This window comes from Bicyclus anynana, chromosome 6 (genome assembly GCF_947172395.1).
Source record: "Bicyclus anynana chromosome 6, ilBicAnyn1.1, whole genome shotgun sequence".
Taxonomy (NCBI): Eukaryota; Metazoa; Arthropoda; class Insecta; order Lepidoptera; family Nymphalidae; genus Bicyclus; species Bicyclus anynana.
Genome location: NC_069088.1, coordinates 14,136,210 through 14,155,892, shown reverse-complemented (window position 1 = coordinate 14,155,892; position 19,683 = coordinate 14,136,210). Strand labels below are relative to the sequence as shown.

At 36.4% G+C, this 19,683-nt stretch overlaps 1 protein-coding gene across 1 annotated transcript; it reads left to right on the top strand.

Moving 5' to 3' along the window:
* Positions 1 to 1,057: 1,057 nt before the first annotated feature.
* On the top strand, positions 1,058 to 19,378 carry LOC112050911 (TBC domain-containing protein kinase-like protein). The gene is made up of 13 exons (XM_052882237.1): positions 1,058 to 1,521; positions 2,563 to 2,815; positions 3,440 to 3,656; positions 4,201 to 4,463; positions 5,642 to 5,885; positions 6,285 to 6,446; positions 7,231 to 7,408; positions 7,895 to 8,101; positions 8,956 to 9,143; positions 10,679 to 10,762; positions 14,703 to 14,827; positions 15,604 to 15,775; positions 17,261 to 19,378. The coding sequence occupies exons 1-13, from the start codon at positions 1,329 to 1,331 to the stop codon at positions 17,384 to 17,386; spliced, it is 2,412 nt and encodes an 803-aa protein (XP_052738197.1). The 5' UTR covers positions 1,058 to 1,328; the 3' UTR covers positions 17,387 to 19,378.
* Positions 19,379 to 19,683: the final 305 nt, after the last annotated feature.

Genomic DNA, 19,683 nt, shown 5'->3' with positions numbered 1-19,683 from the left:
AGCCAACACAATCATCTTTTGTCTGTGCCTCACCATACCGTAGAGGAATTAGTTAAGGAGATGCATCGCACCCAAATCCACCAACAAAATTGTCTGTCGTTTTTTGAGGGAGAAGACTAGAAGAGGTAAACTGTTAATGTCAAAGGTAAACTCACATATGAAAAATATTTAACACAAATAAATATATGCTGTGTCCTTACACGTCTTCAACACATACTATTTTGATTCGCATGTAATTTCTTTATACAGGATCAAACACATCGCCTAGATTATTCACAAACTGTTCGATTACTTGCTCGATGTTTTGTTGTTCCGTCAGAAAAATCGATTTGGGGTTGGCATCTGTCAAAGTGGCGCTTTTATCGTTGGTACCTAATTAGCTGTTTTTTTGTAAACATTAGACAATAATTTAAAATAATTTTAATGACGCTACTACATATACTATAATATTGAACTATTTTACAATAATCATTTTCAAATAATATAACTATATTATATTATTAGTTAAAACTAATAACTATGTAGTATTAAAGTAGTTACCTAAGTACTTCTTAACAATTTTTAATTTCTATTAGTAGGTATCCATATTTGTTTATTTTGTCGTATTAGATAATGTATTGTTAATAAAATTAGGTAACTGAGTTACGTAATTTATCACTGGTAAATAAATTTCATACGAAAGCAGTATTTTGTGTATTATTTTGTCATTAATTCTCATTACCAATATATATTTAAGGTCAAATGTAAAGCCACACTGTTTCAAACCTTTTGTTTTGTAAGGGGTAATAAATTTCAAAGATTTAATTTGTTTTAAAACATGCTACTAATTCTTTAAATTCTCACGCTATTAAACGCCACTGACAAAAGTAATATAGGCAACAGCGCTGATGGCTCCATCTACCTTTAGCTTTCACCGGCCAGCCCCAATAAAATACAAGAGGCAGTTCCTTTTGTAATTAGCCTGAGGAAATATTCTACAAAAAAAAATATTCTTTGTCTGTATAAAAAGTCACTGTCACCATTGACAATTTCTGTCACATGTATTTGTCAGCGTATTCACAGCTGTCAGCTGACAGCAGTAGTTTGTCAATAGCAAAGAGTAAATTAATATAAAAATCCCTTTTCCTACAAAATTTCTGTAGTTTTCTTTGTAATTTATTACAAAATTATTTTATCTAAATAATATTGAATATTAATACATACTTATTTTCTTTTATCATCATTCATAAAATGATAATTTGAATGAAGATTTAGTTTACAGCATAATAGTTGAGTTAGCAAGCTTTTGACGGTTTCAGGATCCTCCCCTGTCTCATTTATTAGATACAATGAGTGAAGAGGAGACTCACAAGTTTGCGGCATGCACTTTCTTCGCTAAGAATCATCCAGGAGAAACTTGTGGCAGCAACGGTTTACCTTTAACTCCTAGTTCAGTTACCATACTGGGCCGGTCTCAGCGACTATTGACTATTTCGCATTCCAATTTGTGTACATATCTGGATATTATCCGAGGGAAACATGGTAAGTTAACCTGGCAGTACAGACCACCACATCACAAGTGATTCAGTATTTAAAAGATCTAAAATTCTGTGACTGCATATGACATGCAGACGCCCTCCCTCCCTCGTAGATCCCGTTCGCATACGAATATAGGGATAAAATAAAACCCTATGACATTCACAAATAATCTGGCTTTCTGTTGGTAAAAGAATTTTCTAAATTGGTTTAGCAGTTCTAGAGATTAGACCCTACAAACTTAGAAACAGTACCTTTCTATAATGTAAGTATAGATAAATGTATAGAGCTGCTCCTAATAGGAAGTCATTTTCTGATCACTTGTTTACAAAGTCTCACATTCTTTCTACTGTTTTTATGATTTAAAATTACTTATAAAAACATTCATATCAAGTATAACAAGTAGTTTTGAAAGTGTAGTTTCTAAGATAAAATCTCTGTTTTCAGCAAATGGTTTGGAATTTGGTTTAGTACTAAGGTATTCCTATAGTTTACAAAACAAACTTGTTTGTGTGTATATACTAAGGAGCAGTGGAGTGTACTTCATAAATGCAAAAATGCACTGCCTACTAGAGCAGAAAGAAATCTCTGGGGTTTTCAGCATAATAAGTACCTAGCTTAGGTGCTATTCCATATTCATCATATAACTCATCATCATCATCATAAACTCCAGTCCTCTCAGAATGAGAGGGGTTAGGCCAATACTCCACCATGGCTTTTTTTGAGTTTGTTTTGTGGTTGATTTCCTTTTACTAGCGAATGCCCGCAACTTTAACTGTGTGGAATTCAGTTTTTCACAAATCCAGCGGGAACCATGGCCTTTTCTGGGATGAAAAGTAGCCCATGGGTAAAATCTATTACCATTCCAAATTTCAGCCAAATCTCTTCAGTAGCCGCAGTATAAAGAAGTAACAAACATACATAAACACTTACACAAACTTTCGCCTTTATAATATTAGTGTGATTCAACTTAATGATCTGTTACTATTTGGCCCAATCTTTTTAATTTTCTGTTTATTTAACACGTTTAAAAATTAAAAATTACAGAAAGAATCATAGTTGTAGCTGAGGTACTAGGAAAGTCATTAGCAGAGTATACTTCCAAATTCTCAGTAGAGGAAGTAATCAACATAGCCCTGCAACTGACAAATGCAATGCAGTTCCTTCACAAAAACAACATAACCCACAGGACATTGTCAGATGATAACATACTATTGGACAGTGCTGGGAGACTAAAGTTGTTTAACTATGGGCTGTATTATATGACAAATGGAGGGAGTGAAGTGCCTTTTCCTCTTGGGTGAGTATTTGTAACTATATTATGCGGACCTGTGGAGTTTCCACCACCCACTAAGTTATGTAGACTTTCCTTATGATTATAATTTATTATCACTTGCTGAAGACACATCTTCACTTCCTTTTAGTTTTTATTTGTAGCATAGCTTTATACCTTTATACCTAGCTATATATCTAAAGTTATTTGAAGTATTTCTACATTTCTATATTTGAGTATATATAAAGGGAAGTCTAAGGTGGCGCAAGTGACAGAAAAATTGAGGAGTAGAAGGTTAGCTTGGTATAGACATGTAATGCGTAGGGAGAAAAGTCATTACTAGAAAAATGTTGAATGTGCAAGTGGCAGGACATAAGAGGAGAGGAAGACCAAAGAAGAGATAGCTAGAGTGTGTGAGAGAGGATAAAGATTGACATATTTTCTGAGTGGGCGTGAGTCCCACTTAAGTGGGATAAAGGAGAGGAGATGATGATAATTTGAAGTATTTCTACAACTATCTAACCTACAAAAATTATGCTTAAAAAATATTTTACAAGTTTTATCATATTTATGTGTGTCACTTTTAGTGACTATGTATGTATCAATGTATTTCTGTCCTAATAAAATAAACTCTTAACATAATAATTACAGGTTACCACGGTATTTAAGCCCTGAGACAATACTAAATGTAGGTGGGCCAGCAGCTGATGTATGGACGTTTGGTATAATTCTTCTAGAACTTTGTATAGGAAAACTGTGGAATGCTTTGAAACCTGGCCCAATTTTGAGAAGAATTTTAACATTGGTGCATGCTAACAACCCAGCTGAAAGGATAGCAAGGGAACATGACTGCTATGAAGCATATAAGGTAATATAATAAATGTGTAACAGTGAATAACTTAATAAAATTTCAAAATAAAAGTTTTCATAGTCAACATAGAAGCACAATAAATAAAGGTAAGTAAATATAATAATTGTTAAGTTACATAAAGTAAAAAATGCATAAAGTACTTATTATATTTTCATTTATTTATTTAAAAAAGCAATAAGGCCGCCTTTGCATGCTAAATTTAAATTATTCATTTGTGATGTTTTTTAATCATATTTGTATTTTTGTGTGCAGTAAAGTTTTTCTTCTTCTAAAAACAGTTTTTTGCAATGTTGTAGAATAACTTTTTTTTTTATTTAGCATTGTTTTTTAAAATTTTAGCATTTTTAAACATAAAACTTCAAAAATTCATGAGAATTTAAAAAAAAATATAGTAGTATAAAAATAACCATTTCATAGAAGGCCATGTATATGCCATATACATGGCCATATAACAAAATGTATTTTGCTCTTTTCTGGGTTATTTTCTTGACAATAGGGATACCAGTTTTTAAATTCAGCTATGTATAAATTTGTTTTTCAGAAAGTCCCTGAAAACATCAGAAACATAATCGAGAAATGCCTCAAAATATATCCAAGTGAAAGAGCAACATTCACAGAACTACACGAAGAGTTGTTGCAAATGAATACTCAAACACCTTTAGACATAAAGAAGCCGCGCGGTTTGATGGGATGTAAACTACAATATCTGTATTATTGGTGGCAGTTGACCGGAGGCGATATACAGGCTGAGTTGAAGAAAAATGGACTGATTAAGAACAGTCCTCCCATATTGTCTATGCCAATGTACGTTTTATTTGATGCAAACCTCTCATATTTTTTGGCTGGTGGGAGGCTTTAACCGTGGCTAGTTACCACCCTACCGACAAAGGCGTACCACCAAGCGATTAAGCATTCTGGTACGATGTCGAGTAGAAACCGAAAAGGAGTGTGGATTTCATCCTTCTCCTAACAAGTTAGCGCTCTTCCATCTTAGATTACATCATCACTTACCATCAGGTGAGATTGTAGTCAAGGGCCAAAGAATAAAAAAAATATGTACCTATACAATGATAATTTTATACCATAGATCGGTTACGTCCCTACAAAATCACCGCAAGAATGATCCGACTAATAGGCTACCAAACTGAGCGCACACATGCACAATTTTGTTTTTACACTTCCTGAACACATAACTCGACATTGTAGATGATATTTAGGTATTGTTTTGTTTAAATAACGTTCGTCGTTCGTGTGAAACGATGAAGGATAACCATCGTGAAGAAACCTGTATACCCGAGAAATTTCTCTGCGTGTGTGAAGTCTGCCAATCTGCATGGGGCCAGCGAGGTGGACTATTGGCCTAATCCCTCTCTTTCTGAGACGAGACTCGAGCTCAACAGTGAGCAGAATATGGGTTGAGAATGATGATGATGATGACGACTAGCGATTTACACCCCCATTTTTCTTTGTTTATTAGTAAACATTACATATTAAGCAGGCCTGTAGTATGATGTAGATTTTATAAAATAATTTTATACTCTACTTATACGGACGCGACTTCTTACGCCCTTAGCTCTTCTTATCTCTATAATCCGGTCGGTCGCAAAATCCGTTCTTAGCGGTCATAACTATTAAGTATAAACTACCTTCCTGCCTCATTAAATGCAAGATGTCTTCGACATTTTGTGACCTGTATTTTACAATTACCAGATTTTGTTTTAAACGATTAATTAGCAAAGATTTTATAATAAAGATATGTCACTACCACGTCAAAATGGAGGCAAACACAAGCGGCAAAACATAGTAAACAACAAAACAAACATAAACAAACAATACCTAAATATAAATCTATACTAATATTATAAATGCGAAAGTAAGTCTGCCTGTCTGTAAAATAAAAATAGATGGGGGTGAAATAGTATTCCTGCGGGAACGGGAACCACGCGGGTGTAACCGTTTCTAGTCTGTAATATTTGTTACAGAGCTATTCTGTTAGATGGCTGTACGCTAGGTGGTAAAACTGGTGCATTATTCGACCGACGAATAGCTAAATACAGTTTGGATTTACTGAAGAATCGCCTAAGTCATATACCGCCGCAGGATTTCTATCCCCTAATGCATGAGAGGAAAACTAATTATGACACAGTCGCATTACCGAAGATCATAAGGGAGAGAGATACGGAATACCAGTTCTATAGGTTACTGTGGTTTGAAAGGCTGTTACATGTAAGTATTGAATCATCAAACAAGACAGTCATAGAATTAAAAAAAGTAATTATAAATACAGATATTTAACTATTAGCCTATATTTGAACCGATGGGTGGTTAATTTCTTTTAAGTTTGAAAATAAAGAACTTAATTTTCATCATTTCTTTAACCCCCTTATTAGTAAAATTTTCAAACTGTTATAGCGTTCTATTCGTAAAGAAATATTTCTCATGAAACTGTGGTATTTCCAGAGATTATAGCATTTAAATAAACAAATTTTTCCCCTTTTTAATGTAGAATGGTCACTTGGTTGACAGAATTGACCTACATAGAAGATTTATATGCTCAAATCAAGTTAGAAGTATTTCCTTGAAAATTCGAATGTTTTCAAAATTGTTTTTTATTAATTTCCTTAGGGTTACCCATACACAGCACAGTATATAAGAGCAGAAGCAGAGATTGACATTCCACCGTTAGTGAGAGGAGAGGTGTGGGCAGCTCTGTTGGGAGTGGTGGGAGATATAGAGGAGCAGTATGAGAGGATTGACAAGGAGACTCCGACGCCCACTGACCGACAGGTGAATAACTTTATACAGGTGTCCCGTAATTAATGGATAAAACGCAAATAGTAAATACACCACCTAATTATCTAGAACTCAATTGAATAGTTTTCCAAAAATCCCTAGAGTGATGAAGTTAAATTGTTTCTCGCATTTTTCAAAATTTTCTATCTTGAATCAGTTTTTTCAATGCCGTTGCTGTTGCAATTAGGATTTTGAAGATTTTGTTTTGTTAAACATACGGATCGTCGAGTAGTTTTTGTTTCTACAACGAACATACAGACAGACAGACAAAAATTTTACTGATTGCATTTTTGACATCAGTATCGATCACTAATCACCTAGTTATTTTGGAATGTATTTCATGTACAGAATTGACCTCTCTACAGATTTATTATAAGTATGATACATAGGCGTATATGGCGGGCCCACCCTAGAACAGTCCAGTGCCCATCCTAGGATACTGGGCTACCAATTTGAAATTCTACGATGGACGCCGAAATACTAATAATTTTACACAAAATATCATTTAAAATATCAAATAATAACAATTACAACTTAAAATAAAGAAAAACCTATAAGTAATAAACATTTTGAAAAATATAATAAGACCTTTTCTGATACCTACCATAGATACAAAGAAAAAATAATAAATAAGTCGAGCCGTTTCAGAGGTCTGCGTCTACAAATATTGCTAACGAAATTGTTATATTGAGTGTCGACTCTTTTCAGTGATATGTATAGGCCCACCCCAGGAAATCCTAGATACGCCAATAATATGATAATGTAAAAAATTGTGCAGATCGACGTAGATATCCCTCGCTGCCATCAATACTGCTGGCTGCTGTGCGGCGCCGCGGGGCACCGCACGCTCAAGCGGTTGTTAAAGGCTTGGCTGCTCACCAACCCGCAGTACGTGTACTGGCAGGGCTTGGACTCGCTCACTGCACCGTTCTTGTACCTCAATTTTTGTAACGAAGGTATGATTCATCATCATTATCATCATATCAGCCGATGGACGACCACTGCAGGACATAGGCCTTTTGTAGGGACTTCCAAACATCACGATCCTGAGCCGCCTGCATCCAGCGAATCCCTGTGACTCGCTTGGTATCGTCAGTCCACCTGGGGGGTTGACCAGCACTGCGCTTTCTAGTGCGGGGTCGCCATTCCAACACCTCGGGACCAGCGCCGGCCCGAAGTAAATTTTAAAATGGAGCGAGATCCAATTATGGCGCCTCCTGTTTGCTCAGAGAATAAATAAAAAAAAATGTATAGTCCAATATTAAATAAAATCCCGATTTGAGCAAATTCAACCTTAAGAGTTTGAATTTGCAAATGCGACTAATTGAATTGAGTGCCAAGAAGTTGTGTTTAACACTCATTGAGTGTGGGACTTTATTTGGTCGTTGGTTGTGCATCCACTTTTTAATAGGAGATCGATGATTCTATTTTATTATTTGCAGCACGCGCTTTTGCTTGCCTATCAGCGTTCGTACCGAAGTTCCTCCACAAGTTCTTCCTCAAAGACAACAGCGCAGTGATCAAGGAGTACTTGGCCAAGTTCTGGCAAATGACCGCCTTCCACGAGCCGGACCTCGCGACGCATTTGCACGAAATCAACTTCGTGCCCGAACTTTTCGCTATACCGTGGTTCCTCACGATGTTCTCTCGTAAGTATTTTTAAGCATATTTTTTTATAAATATATTAGGCAACACCAGAATTACGACACTTTGTCATACTTCAACAACATTCCAACAATCATTGTCATATTTCAAACCAATTTACACAAAATCTTGGCAAATTATGTGTATATTATATCACTTTAACTGTTGGTGAAAATCGCATGTTCAGTAGTTAAGAGTTTTTCGCGAACAGACAGACAGAATTCGAGGGAATATTTGTTATCGGACACACTGAAGTATAGAAGATGGCTTGGAACGATAACGCCCCGTCACTATGGTTCTCTAGGTTCATAATTTTGTTGAATTCTCTATGAATATCACATACATAATGCACAGAGTTTGCGCAGTATAGTTACAAATAAATATTTTGTTCCTGGGTAAAGGACCATTAATTTTAACTCACCGCAACCTTTTAAAAATCATTACGATATTTATCCATCCTCTTAAATAGGGCGTAAATAAACCTCAGTAAAGTACGTGGTTCGAGTTGAGTGAATGAAATGATCGATGACGTTCAAAATCATTAAGAAACAATCATACCTTAAGATTAATGGCCCTCAGGGTACGAAATGTCGAAATTATAGAATCGCTAATAATTCAAATAATGGTAAGCAAGTAAAGCTTTTAAACCTACCTGTACCTTGATTGTGACAGCTTATTTATACAGGATGTCTCATAATTAATAGAAAATTCCGAAAAGAAATATAACTTGGTCACCCTAAAGATTTTTTCAAATCAAGTTATTCAAGATAATTAGTTGGTGTATCTACCATTTGCCTTTTATCCATTAACTACGGGACATCCTGTATATACTTATCCTGATTCGAGCATTGTCCTACAGATGTATTCCCTCTCCACAAAATTGTCCACCTGTGGGACGCATTGCTCGTTGAAGGGACGTCCTTACCCCTTTTCATGGGGGTGGGGATTCTCCGGCAGCTGAGAGTTACGCTTTTGGAGTCGGGGTTCAATGAGTGTATATTACTCTTTTCCGATCTACCAGAAATCGACATTGGGGAGTGTGTGAAGGTAAGAAACTTTAAATTTATATACAGTGTGCGTTTAGATTGAAACCACTACACTTTTATTATAATTCTGATAAAATGGATGCAAATGATAATGACAATATAATTACTTGGTCACTAACTATGGGCCTTATTAGAAGGCTCAAAGTCACTCAGCGGGTGATGGAACGAGCTATGGTTGGAGTTTCTCTGCGTGATCGAATCAGAAATGCGGAGATCCGCAAATGAACTAAAGTCACTGACATAGCTCAGCGAGTCGCGAAGCTGAAGTGGCAATGGGCAGGCCACATAGTTCGAAGAGCCGATGGACGTTGGGGTCCCGAGATGCTGGAATGGCGCCCCTGCACCGGAAAGCGCAGTGTTGGTCGACCCTCCACTAGGTAGATCGAGGATATCAAGCGGGTTGCAGGGAGCCGCTGGATGCTGGCGAATCAAGACCGTTGTGCTTGGAGGTCCATGCAAGAGGCTTATGTCCAGCAGTGGACGTCCATCGGCTGATAGTGATGATGAATGCGAATGACATTGTTTGACTTTATAGCTAGTAAACATGCGCTGTTTTCTGATGGATTCTATTTACTACTCACAAGTCCATACATTATAAGTTCTTATTTTTGAAATAGATTATCTATTACAAACCAATTATTTAAGACGCAAATACTATAAAATCATTGAGTTGAGTTTAGCACAAACTGTAAAAGTTTCTGTCAAAAGGAAGCTTATACAAAAAGAGTATTTTAGTGTGAAGCATTACTTAAATTGTATTTTTTTCAATTATAAAAGGTATTTTTTTTATTATATTATAGGCATTACAAATGCACTTGGTCTGTCATCAAAGTCCAAAATGACAGACCAAGTGCGTTTGTGTGAACTAATTAATAGCCGTCAATCGCTACTAGATACCTTACCACTACATCCAAAGCGAAACGGACTTCCCTCAATAAATCTACTATACATAATTGCGAGTATCTACTTGCTAGTAAAAACAATTTTCCAAACTTTTATTGCCTACAATTCTTAGTAAAAATTTTCTCGCCGGTCTACCGTTTGGTAACTTGGCAGAAATAAACGGCGTAGATCGTAAATTTTCCTATTTCGCGGCACGTAGTTCCGTAAAATTGTGTTAGCATGCTAATGTTAGATGCGTCTGGCTTGAAATTCATAATTATGGACTCGTGCGCAACGAGCATGAAAACTAAATGCATAGTCATAGCATTGTATGCGCGGGAAACCGTTGGGGGGTTTCTATCTAATACCTAAGATGTTCTATACAGTATAAATACATCTATATATCTAAATGTTATTGTTCGTTAGTTCTGACCCTTGGTTTTATTTACCGTAAAATTAATCATCATTACTCAATACCGAGCCGTGATAGCCCAGTGGATATGACCTCTGCATCCGATTTCTGAGGGTGTAAGTTCGAATCCGGTACATGGCATGCACATGATAAAACATAGTATTTTGAAATCAACAGACTTTCATTTTATTTATACTCGTATATGCATTATACAATTATTACATCAAATATGTTTTATATAGGATTCGATAGAAATGTGCCGAAGTTCACCGAAGAGTATCAGCTACAGAAGATTCACTAATGAACCAGAAATTAAGGACCCAATGGTAAGTGTACCTTTTTATTCAATGACCATTGAGGCATAGAATCAAAGATTTTATACTATTAGATATGTCACTAGCGCGTCGTAACTGAGGTGGACAAGAGTGGCTAATTGTCTTAATTTAATTTAGTCGCTTAACGACGAAAGTTATTTAAACAAATAATACTTCAAAATTGTCTACAATGTGTTAATTGTTCAAGAAGTGTGAGAACTATCTATATATATAAAAATGAATTGCTGTTCGTTAGTCTCGCTAAAACTCGAGAACGGCTTAACGGATTTATCTTATCTTGGTCTTGAAATGTTCGTGGAGGTATAGGGAAGGTTTAAAAGGTGAGAAAAAATCAAATAATTTCCGGGAAATCCCTAAAAACTGCCCTTTTCTATTTCCCATACAAACGTTTAAGAGTCAAGCGGTAGGGGTAGGGTAGGGGTAGGATAGGGGTAGGATAGGGGTAGGGTAGGGGTAGAGGTATAGAAGGGTAGAGTAGGGATAGAGAATAAGTGCACTTATGTCAAAACGAAGCTTGAATGGGTCCGCTAGTATACAAATAATTATATGTCGGGGCTGACCACTCAAGCTGCCTCTGCCACACAAGTCACTGAAGTCAACGAGCGTAGACAGAGAACCTCAGAACATCCACATCGACCGCACATAGATTAATATTTGAGTTAAGATTTGATTAAGCTCATAGTTATTATTTATCAAGAATGTAATTTGGACAGGAATGTAATTAATTAATAATTACTTTATCTGTATCCAACTTTAGTTTAGCCTCTCTAGTTTTTGGTCAACATAACCAAAGACTAAAGATTATTTGTAAAAATCGGTATGTAAATAAACACAAAATTGTGCATGTGTGCGCTCAGAGCAGTAGCTAAATTCGGATCACTTTTGGTGGTGATTTTGTAGGCACTTATCAAATCTTTGTCTAGAATGCTAAAAAGATATACCGTCCGAAAACCGATGGGAATCGAGCTCTTATTATGTACTAGCGGACGCCCGCGACTTCGTCCGCGTGAAAGTCGTTGTAAACTTTCAACTAACTATCCCCCCCCCCTAGGAACTTCTATCCTACCCTACCCTAACGTACCTCTACCCTACCCCTACCCTGCCCTACCCCTACCCTACACTACCCCTACCCTACCCTACCATACCCCTACCCTACTCATTAAGGCTGCACTTCTTTATTTATTCCTCCCACCGCGTGTCGCGTCGAGCGCGGCAACCGTTACACAAAAATAATCCTTAAAGCATGAATTAGTATTCACGCGCGATGGCTTAGCGTATTTCATGTATAACTTTGGTGTTTCTTTACCGATTTTTATGATTCTTTTTTTATTGAATAGGTAATAATATTAACTTTCTTATTTGGGATGAGTGATGGGTGTTATAAACATAAGAGTAGACAAATATAATTAGAAAGCTCCGAACTGCTAAGCTATCGGGAGTTACATGTGTTATTGTGAGTCAACCATAAAAGATAGACATATATATGCTATTGTGTTTTTATAGATAATTATAAGGAGAACATTTTCGTCATACATGATTTCTATGTAGCTTTAACCATTAAGGCAGTACACGCGACGGAAGCTTAAAAAATTGAGTAACTTCTCCCGTTTTCTCTACATTTCTCTTCACTGCTCTGCTCCTATTGATTGTAGCGTAATGAAAAGTATACTATAACCTGCCCAGAAGTATGTTGAATAATTGTACCAAGTTTCGTGTAAATCCGTCCAGTAGTTTTTGTTTCTATAAAGAACATACAGACAGACAGACAGACAGACAGACAGACAAAAATTTTACTGATTGCATTTTTGGCATCAGTATCGACCACTAATCACCCCCTGATAGTTATTTTGGAAATATATTTCATGTACAGAATTGACCTCTCTACAGATTTATTATAAGTATAGATTTGACTTACGCGGCTTCACCACTCGGTGATGGTAATATTACCCACATAACGTTTTTAAACGTTGTTTTCCCTAATCTCTAAGAAATTATTCATCTTAGATAACATTATCACTTAGCAACAGGTTAGATTGTAGTTAAGGGCTAACTTGTAAAAAATAATAAAAAAATCTTTAGAACTTGAATTAACGGAAATTTTTGTCAAGAGCTTATAAAAAGAACTCTCAAACAATTATTACATTTAAATTATAACGATCCACTTCATAAACATAATATGTTTATTACATTGCAATATTTAAACTATAAACGCTAATGGTCCACCAATTAAACCTGTCCATTGTTCAATCAACATTATGGTCATTGGCCACATATCAACCTGGTACCTACCCGGATTGTTACCGTATCACCTCTCGCCTCGCCGTCAACTGGGGATCGATTCTTCATCGTGATATGACGACAGAAAGACAAATGTCGACCATTAGCGGCTGCCCTGTAATATCGCCATTTTGTTTCTTTGGGATGAAAAAGAGAGAGATATTTTAAATTTGCCGCTGTTAGTCGACAGTACTTGTCTTTTTTTCATCACATAATATCTTGTTGAATGTTGACGTATGCTAGACATTACAGCCCAACCTAAATGTAAAGGCAAATCAGCAGCTTTGACTCGACTACGGCTAAATCGGCGATCCCGAGACGAGAAGATTTTGCGATGCTGATGAATGTGCGATGCTGTAAGGAAATTCATACAAAGACTATGAAATGGCTCTATTCGATACGCTGATGATTCCAGTTGATGAGTGTGCTGTTACCTTTAACCTGTCCATTGTCCAATCGCCATTAAACAACAAGTACTTGCTCGTTCGCGGTATTGTTTCCGAGTTGCAAGTTATGACACACACATTAACTTATTACCAGCCGAGAATAGCGTATCAATTTAATAAATAACAATTAGCAAGAGGAAATTACTCGGTCTTTTGATGTGAATATAAATTAGCTCGCTCCATTACCTATAATTAAAATAACCATAGCATGATGCAGAGACGTAACTACATTGATTGGCACAAGTATTATTTCCACTGCTCTAAACAAAAAAGCTTATCCAGGATTCGGGGAATCTATACTAATATTATAAAGCTGAAGAGTTTGTTTGTTTGGTTGAATGCGCTAATTTCAGGCACTACTGGTCCGATTTGAAAAATTCTTTCAGTGTTAGATAGCCCATTTATCGAGGAAGGCTATAGGTATCTATTATCCCCGTATACCTACCACGCGGGTGAAACCGCGCGGCGTCAGCTAGTGTTTTTATTATTGACTAGGTTTACCCCAAAGTAACTTTCTACGAGTAACTTAACTATTTGGATTTACTTTTGAGATTGTGGTAACAGAGAATTAAAATTTTAGAGCGTAGAACCAGGATAATATACCTTACCACAGTCTGTTGATGTTAAGTTATAATTATAACATAACAGCATCATAACTAAAGACAATACCTAAAGAAAACCTTTCGTTTAAAATATATAATTATATTACACTGTTAATAATCGCTTACAACGCTACAGTATTATTTATTCAGTAACAGTTTTTGATGACCCAACTTGAATCAATAAGGAGGTTATCAAAAATACAACTACATAGTACTAATCAGCGAATTTTTTGCAGAAAGAAAGTGCATCAACTCATGCCATTGGGTTCTTATAATTTTATTAAAAGTGATTTCATGTTGTAAAATGAAATTGAGATTATATGTAATCGCTATGATTCTATTTTTAATGGCCCACTTTAGAGACAAGCAACTCTCCTTATAGAAAATTCTTTGTTGCATACCGCGTTGTTCACAGTATCTGTTTGCAGTCTTATATTGATAATGTTTGACTATAATAGGTAACTTGACGTCACTACGTCAAAAACGTCGACCAATAGCGACAATATTTAAGTATTACTCGTATTTGTTTTTTACAATACAATGCTTTCGTTGCTTACAATACAATTAAATGAAATGAATTAAATTAAATGAATGTTGTTTCTCTAGGATATCGTGGAAGTACCAATGGATGTGCTGCTCACCGAGACCTGTCCACACCTCAGTCTTTCTGATTTCTTCTCGCTGGTGTGTCAAGACAAATGCTGTGTCGTGGATATAAGGTCAAATTTATTGTAAGTGCATTTTATTATCTCCAAAGTAGCGTACAATTCTTTATGACCAACTAGCATACGCCAGAAACTCTTCTATAAAATCTTCTAACGCCATGCATTTGTTTTATTATATCTCAAAGGTATTTACTATTAGGCAGCGTTTTTGGTAAAATCTATAAGGTCTTAAGGACTTTTTCCGACTCTCAATACTCTCTTAGTTTTTATAAAACCTTGACAAATTATATAATCTAAACCTTCCTTATGAATCATACTATCTGTTGATGAGAACTGGATGAATATCTTTTTAAGTTTATCACAACAGACAGACAGACACAGTGGAGGACTTTGTTTTATGATGTGTGTAGAATGTAGATATTCATTTTTCCCCTCCAATTAGCCGTAAACTGTGTTAGCAGCAAGGATCGAATCCAGAGACCTCAACGTATAATCCGGCTCCTTAACAGCAAAACGATTAAGTGCTAAAACTTCCCATTAAGTATATCATAATCAAAAGTCTACAAAAGGTCGTCCTTTTAATCATCATCAACGATGGACGTCCACTGCTGGACATAGGCCTATTGTATAGACTTCCAAACACCTCGTTTTCGAGCCGCCACCATCCAGCGGCTCCCTGCAACCCGCTTGATGTCCTCGATCCACCTAGTGGGGGGTCGACCAACACTGCGCTTTCCGGTGCGGGGTCGTCATTCCAGCACCTTGGGACCCCAGAATCCATCGGCTCTTCGAACTAAACTTTTTAATAGTCATTGGTAATTGACGAGTGTTTGTATTCGCAGGTACGAAAAGAGTTGCATAGACGGCAGTATAAACGTGCCCTACAGCGGAGTACATCTCGGGCAGCATGAGTTGAGGGCGCTAGGGTTGCAGCCGTACAAGATATTGACTGAAGCGATTAAGATGAAGAAGATTATAGTCGTCGCCTCAGCAGAAGACGAGACTGCTCACTTAGTAAGTTCTTTACACATCTCGTTTCTTCTTAAATCTCTGGGCTCTTCTTCTTAATTCTTGGAACATTTCATTTACTCTTTCTTGGATCCTACACTTTGGACCAAAACAGAGAAAGTTATGCGAGTGTATTAAGATAGATTGGCCTTCGAAATTGAATAGAAAGGAGACTTACAAAAGGCGAGGGTGAATGGATATTAAAAATATTGTAACGGGAAAGCCTAGACGAACATTCCTGGATCAAATCTAGGACATTCTCAATAAATGCCAGGTCAAGAGCTAGGTACCCTGAACCGATGAATTATGACAGGATAGATAAAAATGGAAGAAGCAAGAAAATGTGCAAGTAGAAGGACCTGGTCTCTGTCTACTCCTGGCATGACGATCTACAGGTAAAATTTGGACAAATCAGCACACGCAATATACCAAATGTTTGCGTTGTTATCAACTTTTTTTTTAAAACCCTTACTACAACTGTCTATACACTTCTCTATTGTATAAGTAAATGTTCAACAAAATTGAATTAAATTACGATTTACTACTACTACCTACGTGGTCTGGTGAACTCTGATTTTACTAAATAATAAAATGAGTCAGCCTTTGGTATGTGCAAATAATGGGACGGAAGCAATGAAATTAAATTATTGGTACGTTTACGAAACTTATTGTGCCATCGACTGTTCAAGTTTTAAGGTCTATTTTTTACACTATAACTTATTGGATCATTATCAGCACTAATATAGGAAATGAGCGAGCAGGTCACATCACAAAATATCGAAATCGTTTGACGTATAGGTACAGAGATGGAATTTAGCAGGGAGGTAGTAGATGTCCGGTAAGAACGGATTTAGCGACAGAGATGGATTATTAATCCGCTATTACGGAAGATGATGATGACAAATTTTGAAATTGTATAAAAAAATTAGAGTATGTTAAAAGTAAAGCAATTTTGTAGACGTAACAGGTTATCTGCGATTATTAATTTCGGAGCTACAGGGATTCAAAGGGTCATATTTGCGGCACTGCTACGGATCGCTCGAAAACTACTAACTATACTACTATCGCCATACTAAATGGCACGAAAGAATGACGTCGTCGATGCGTGAAATCATTAGATTTGTATGGGTTATGTTTCACAACATTTGTCAGGACAACTTAATTAACAAATCAAACTGTAACCAAAACAAGACCCTAGAATGGCAGAGAATGACCTTGAGTGAAGTCACGCACTTGTGAACGTTGTGTTTAGGGTTAAAGGCGCCTTTGGCTGTTATCAAACACTCCCCTTTTCCACTCAGGTCACTCTCCCCGCCTATCCCAAGTAACCACATAAAGAATCACACAACAAGAGATGTGGACGGCTCGAACGCCACGAACACACTGATGCCGTCCGTACCGCAAGTCGTTACAATGCGGCGATAACTTAAAAGATATTTTAAAATAAATGTCAACTACCCTATTGCTTGTATATCATCATCTTGTCCGCAGTTCAGCGAATACCTGGTAAAGTGCGGCGCGCCGCGCGTGTGCGTGCTGCACGGGGGCGTGTCAGCGCTGCACTCGCACGTGCCTTCGTTATTCACCGTACCTGCGAAGAGGAATGGGCCCAAATAACGGCCCACACTATTTAGGGGCTTTTTTGGGCACACAATTTGGACCTAGGGGCCACCTTTAACCTAAGGAGCAAGGAGTGACACGGGCGGCTGAGTTTTAGAAAGTGCATGTAAACATGACGCCATCATATCCTATTGTAATTGTTACGGCATACGGATTCAAAAACATTATGATCCTCGGCTAAAATAATCTAAATCGGTCCAGCGTTTTAGCCGTGAAAAGGTAATGGATAAACAGATTTACTTTCTAATTATGTATGGATTGTTTGTATATAGTAATGGTAGCCGCAAATCGCCGAATAGTGAATTGCGTCTTCTTGCTGCATGGCGGCACGAAAAGGAATGGGCCCAAGTAACGGCCCTATTTCCAGCTATGCAGGGATTTTTTGGGCACACAATATGGGCCAAGGGCCATCTTCTGGAGGCGCAAGAGCAGTTTTTTTCCTAAGGGGGAAAAATAGAGGAGTGGTGTAACTACAGAGTGGTAGAGCTGGTAATGGTCCCACGCTACTGTTATACTACATCAAGACACTGTATAATATACAGTGTCTTGATGTAGTATAAACAGTAGAATAAACAGTATACAGTGTGTATATACAGAGTATATACAGTGTATATACTCGTAAAAAATGACCACTTTGTGAAATTGCACTTCTTTGACTTTGTTTTAAGTTTTCTTACTCTTTACTAGATACAGTTAATTAATGCATTTCTCAGTATTTTCAAGTCTCGAAAGAAATATGTAAGCGTGAGCGAGGACGTTGTTTATGAGCGTTATTACAAAACACTGTAAGTATCTAAAGATACAGTCTAAAGTCATAGGAAGACAACTCGGTCCAGAGGGAACCCGACCCTAGAGGCTCAGAAGAATTTAACGATAAAATATTACCTACAATATAGCTTTCCAGTTAAATATCCACGGGCTTAAATCGCATAGTTAAGCCATTTTGCAAGAAATTGTGAGAACAATATGGCCATAAACATACCTTACTGTCATATAGGATAGAAGTCCTCACAGAGTTCATAAAGAATATACCCTGAACCCACATTAGAGACCCACCTTAAAGAAGCGTGGTGGGATATCCTTTTCTATAAGAAGAAAGACCATGTAGATACGCCATTAAAAAGATACATTGAACATTTTAAGAGAGCCTATAAAATGCGAAAAATTGTTAATTAAAAAAAATTTATTATGATTTTTGGAAATGTACGTATTGTAGAGTAAGTAATAAATGTACCTATCACACTCACACATTAATATTATAAAGGTGAAAGTTTCTGTGTGTAAGTATGTTTTTTTCTTTTTACGCTGCGGCTACTGAAGCGATTTGGCTGAAATTTGGAATGGAAATAGATTTCACTCTGGATTAACACATAGGCTACCTTTCATCCCGGAAAATTCAAGATTCCCGCGGGAATTGTGAAAAACTGAATTCCACGAGGACGAAGTCGCGGGCGTCCACTATTTGAAAAATTATTTCACCAATAGAAAGCTACAATATCAGTGTATATATTACACCCGTATTCCCACGGGAATGGTATCTACGTGGGTGAAACCACGAGGTTTTCCTAGTAATAAATGAATTGGAGTAAGTTATAAGTTTTATTTGTTATTGTTTACAAGTGGAGCTCAGGCTAATGACTTCTGGTGTGCAATATGGTTAAGATGAGGGTAATAGGGAATATGCATTTTTTAATGAGAAGAATGAATTCGGTCAAAAAGAAGTAAACACGGAATACAAGGCGATCACAATCCCATTAGGTATGAATAAGTAAATGTTATTGTGAATATCCAATAATTCGTAATGTAATGATAAGGAAATATTAAATAATTATATTAATTGATATACTTGTATATTTAGCATTTGTTTATTTTATTGTGTGTATAAAATAATGTATGTAAATTGAAAATAGACTAAGAGGCAAATATTTAAGATCTCATGTGAAATTTATGAAATTTCTATCGGAATAAATAAAGTTTTATATAAATGAACTCAGTATTTGTTATTCATATTGTTATTAAATTAACTTATCTATGCTTAAGTTTAGATAATAATTTAAATAAATTTCTGAAATCTACTTTTAAATATTCATTGGCTTATTCGGAATGTCGTTATTTTTAAAATTCTGTTTCTTATTTAGATACCTACATAGAAATAGTAAAATTTTACGAAAATAGCAAAGTATATCTTAATTCATGTGACTGGGGATGACTATTAATTACGTAGGTATTCAGGGGGTTAAGCCGGATGTCACTTATTCTCAAATGGCTGAGGGAGGTCTCGAAATCGGAAATTA

What these genes read in the sequence shown, in the direction of transcription:
- LOC112050911 (XM_052882237.1), top strand. Translation starts at nt 1,329, where the DNA reads ATGAGTGAAGAGGAGACTCACAAGTTTGCGGCATGCACTTTCTTCGCT. An exon ending in ACTGCTATGAAGCATATAAG is followed by an intron (nt 3,657 to 4,200) that starts GTAATATAATAA and finishes TTTGTTTTTCAG; the next exon opens with AAAGTCCCTGAAAACATCAG. An exon ending in CAGAAATTAAGGACCCAATG is followed by an intron (nt 10,763 to 14,702) that starts GTAAGTGTACCT and finishes TTGTTTCTCTAG; the next exon opens with GATATCGTGGAAGTACCAAT.